General features: G+C 55.5%; 2 protein-coding genes across 2 annotated transcripts; both read left to right on the top strand.

The window, feature by feature from the left end:
• Positions 1-783: 783 nt before the first annotated feature.
• Positions 784-2,227, top strand: VDBG_02722 (conserved hypothetical protein; the record flags this gene model as incomplete). The annotated part of the gene is made up of 4 exons (XM_003006537.1): positions 784-1,521; positions 1,575-1,600; positions 1,654-1,742; positions 1,788-2,227. The coding sequence occupies 4 exons, from the start codon at positions 784-786 to the stop codon at positions 2,225-2,227; spliced, it is 1,293 nt and encodes a 430-aa protein (XP_003006583.1).
• Positions 2,228-2,632: 405 nt separating this feature from the next.
• Positions 2,633-3,091, top strand: VDBG_02721 (phosphoglycerate mutase family protein; the record flags this gene model as incomplete). Its single annotated transcript, XM_003006536.1, has 2 exons — positions 2,633-2,931; positions 3,001-3,091. 2 exons carry the CDS (start codon positions 2,633-2,635, stop codon positions 3,089-3,091), a joined length of 390 nt encoding a protein of 129 aa, XP_003006582.1.
• Between the last annotated feature and the right edge of the window lie 263 nt (positions 3,092-3,354).

Genomic DNA, 3,354 nt, shown 5'->3' with positions numbered 1-3,354 from the left:
GATTCTTAGTCGTCAGTGATTGGGGGAAGCATGACTGCGCACTCGTTGGGGATACGACATCGTGATGCCACTTGACAATTCTTGACTGTTAAATCCGAAAAATGTCGTGGCTAGTCAAGCGACCGGCCTTTTCGGAGGGATTTTGACGGAGCGCAGGAGCTGAGCTTATAATTCTGCCTCAGTATTGAAACTCTGCGCGACGTACATGGCGTTATCGTGTTCGAACGTCTGGGCGCAAACAGTCATGTGTATTTTGACAACAAGGGGCTCGACTGTGCGCATGCCGGCCGCCAGTGGTGACGCCATCCTGTTGGTACGAATGCTCCCAAACGACCACGACCTGTCCGTGCTGAGAAATTTCTGCCAGCAATGAGATTTCCCCTTGAGCCTGATCTGCCGCGGCTACTGGGAGGATCTGGCAATCACCTCTTATTTTTCTTTTTTTCAGAGCGGTTTGATCTTAGAAATTGGGAAATAGCATCTTGACTTGCAAGTGTGCCGCCTCCCCAGAGGGTTTCATCGTCAAGTTCGTCGTGATACGGCGTGAAACACCAATACGCTCGGTGTAGGAAGCTTGGCCGTCTGCACAGGGGCACCATAGCCTAAACGTGGATTGAGACAGGCTGGGCCCCTTCTGTAACACGACCGTCCGTGCCATGCGGCCCTCGTGGCTCCGAAGGCCAACGTCTGAATTATTTGTCGTAGCCGCCAGCTGTCCTAATGTTTGTTCACGTACCCAATTTTGAATGACTGGCTTCTGATGGCCTGGAGGATGATATCAAAATGATTGATCGACTGCGCTCCATCTCCATTTCGACCGCCCTGCTTCTGGCTGGCACCGGGCTCCTCGTCAGTGCAACTGATCCTCGTGGGCCATCGTGGCGGGGCGAATGCCTGGCGCATCTTCCCGGCTCCATACAATGGGCATCGCGAAACACATCGCCGCTTGCCGTCGATGATACAGCCGGCCCTCGACCTGAGAGCTGGGCGCCATGGACTCATCGACCATCATGCGTCGAGGCTGCCAACGACCCGAAGGTGAAGTTCTGCGCCTACACGGACGCCGGCCACGGTCCACACGGCTTCAGTCTCATCACAACACCCGAGATAGCGGCTGCCAACATCGACACGCTCCAAGATCCATCCTTCTCCTCCGTCGGCGCTCCCAACTTGGAGCATTGGCAAAAGCTAGAGGACGACCCCGCTTATGAAGTTGTGGATCTGCCGGGCAAAGGGAAAGGCGTCGTGGCGACGCGGCTCATCAAGAAGTACGATGTCTTCATGAGCGACTACGCCGTCATGTTTGTCAACTTCCAGGTCACCGCTTCGGTGAGGCAGCAGGACGGCTACGAACAGCTTCACACGGCTGCCGAGAGGCTTCGAAACCCTCATGCTTTGCTGTCGCTAGGTCGAAGCAACCCGGGTCACCAGTCTGACATTGTCGAGGACGTTATGAGGACGAATTCTTTTAACCTCGACATCTCCGGGGTGCCGCATATGGGCATGTTCCCCAAGATATCGGTCAGTATCAGCGAAATCTTGTTTCGAACCTTATTTGAACTAATCCAACGTAGAGAGTTAATCATGCCTGCAAACCTAAGTTAGTCTCTCGTGTTAATTATCATCCCAGATGGACTGACACTCATAATGTAGCTCTTTCATGCGATTTTCGAAAAGGAGTTTCGGAGCGACTGTTGTAGCATTCCGCGACATTCATCCAGGGGAGGAGATCACCATAAGCTGTGAGCCTTTTGCCAAGGTCCATCTCTTGATAACACAACTAACAGCGCGAAAATTCGCAGACGCTCCATTTGGACTGACGCACAGTCAGCGGCAGAGCACGTTGGCCGACTGGGGCTTCAAATGCACCTGCGAAATGTGCACTGCCGCGCCCGACGTCATCGCGGAATCGGACGCGCGTCGCAGCAAAGTCGAAGATCTCCAGGCCGAAGTCCTCGACTCTCTGGGGCGAGGCAAGATCCACAGCGCCATCAAGCTCATCAAGTCCATCCTCGCGCTCCTCGAGACGGAAGGGCTGCAGCCGCTGATGACAGAGCACTACGATTCGCTGGCGAGGATCTACTGGTACCTGAACGAGCGCGGCAAGTCGCGGGCGAATGCGAGGTCGGCTGTCGAACTGTTGGCCGTGCATGGGTTCATCGACCACAAGGACGTGGATCTCTACGTGGGCGCGGTTCTGGAGAAATATGCTTCAGGGGCAGATTAGGTAGCAATCTGGAGCAATCAAATGCCGCGAAATGCCAATACTGCCCGCCGCGATGGACACCTAGCCTAATCTCATCGGGGACGTGGCCTGGAAGCCAATCTGGACACTAACAGAGCACAGCCCGGCTCAGTGGAGATGCAACCCTCGCTCGTGCTAAATGAGTGGTCATACGCATGCCTCATCATCTGTCCTCCCAAGGGGTCGTGCTCGTCATGGCCTGTGCAGCTTCACTTCTTCAACCAGGTCCTGTTCGTCGTCCGGACTGACAGCCGGATCGTCCGGTTTGATCCTCTCACACATCCACCCGTGGACGAACGACACCTCATGAGAACGTCAGTGAAGAAGAGCATCGCTGCCGTTTTTTGGCTGTCAGTCTTCATCTGCGCCTTCGTGGCGATCAGGAACATGGCGGCGTTTGCGGGTCCTCGCTATCGCTTCACGATCCTGCCTGATTATTTCGTCGACTACGAGCAAGTGGCCGCCCAGGATCCCTCAGGCAAGGCGACAACTCAACCGAATCTGGGTATTCTCGACCGCGAGTACCCCGAGATTGAAATTCCGGGCACGCCTTGGGAGCGTCTTGTCACAAATGTCACACGTCTCAACGCCGAGAGCAAAGGCGACGTCAAATACAAAGTGCTGTTCCTCACGAGGCACGGCCTAGGTTACCACAATGTCCAGCAGGCCAAGGTTGGCACACCAGAGTGGGATGTAAGTCGAGCACTGAGAGGTGGCAATAGCGTGACAGAGCTCTGATGACTGACTGATACTAGCGCTACTGGTCGCGGCTTGACGGCGACGGCGCAGTCGTTTGGCGTGACGCCCCTCTTGTCGAGGAGGGCATCAACCAAGCCAAGCAACTGAGTCTCATCTGGCAGGACGCTGTTGCTAACGGCAGGATGCCTCTGCCGCATTCTTTCTACACTAGCCCCTTGACTCGATGCCTGCAAACCAGCAAGCTTGTCATGGGCCCTCTCCTCGAGAGCCGCGGACACGCATTCCGCCCTATTGTGAAGGAGCTCCTGAGAGAGCGCATGACAGACCAAACATGCGACGCCAGGAGTACGCGCACCTCGATCCAGGTGTGTTACCCGGAGTACATAATTGAGCCTAGCCTCACAGGTGGG

Source organism: Verticillium alfalfae, genomic scaffold (assembly GCF_000150825.1).
Source record: "Verticillium alfalfae VaMs.102 supercont1.3 genomic scaffold, whole genome shotgun sequence".
NCBI classification, from domain to species: domain Eukaryota; kingdom Fungi; phylum Ascomycota; class Sordariomycetes; order Glomerellales; family Plectosphaerellaceae; genus Verticillium; species Verticillium alfalfae.
The sequence above is the reverse complement of the archived record's forward strand: the minus strand, read 5'-3'. Positions and strand labels throughout refer to the sequence as shown.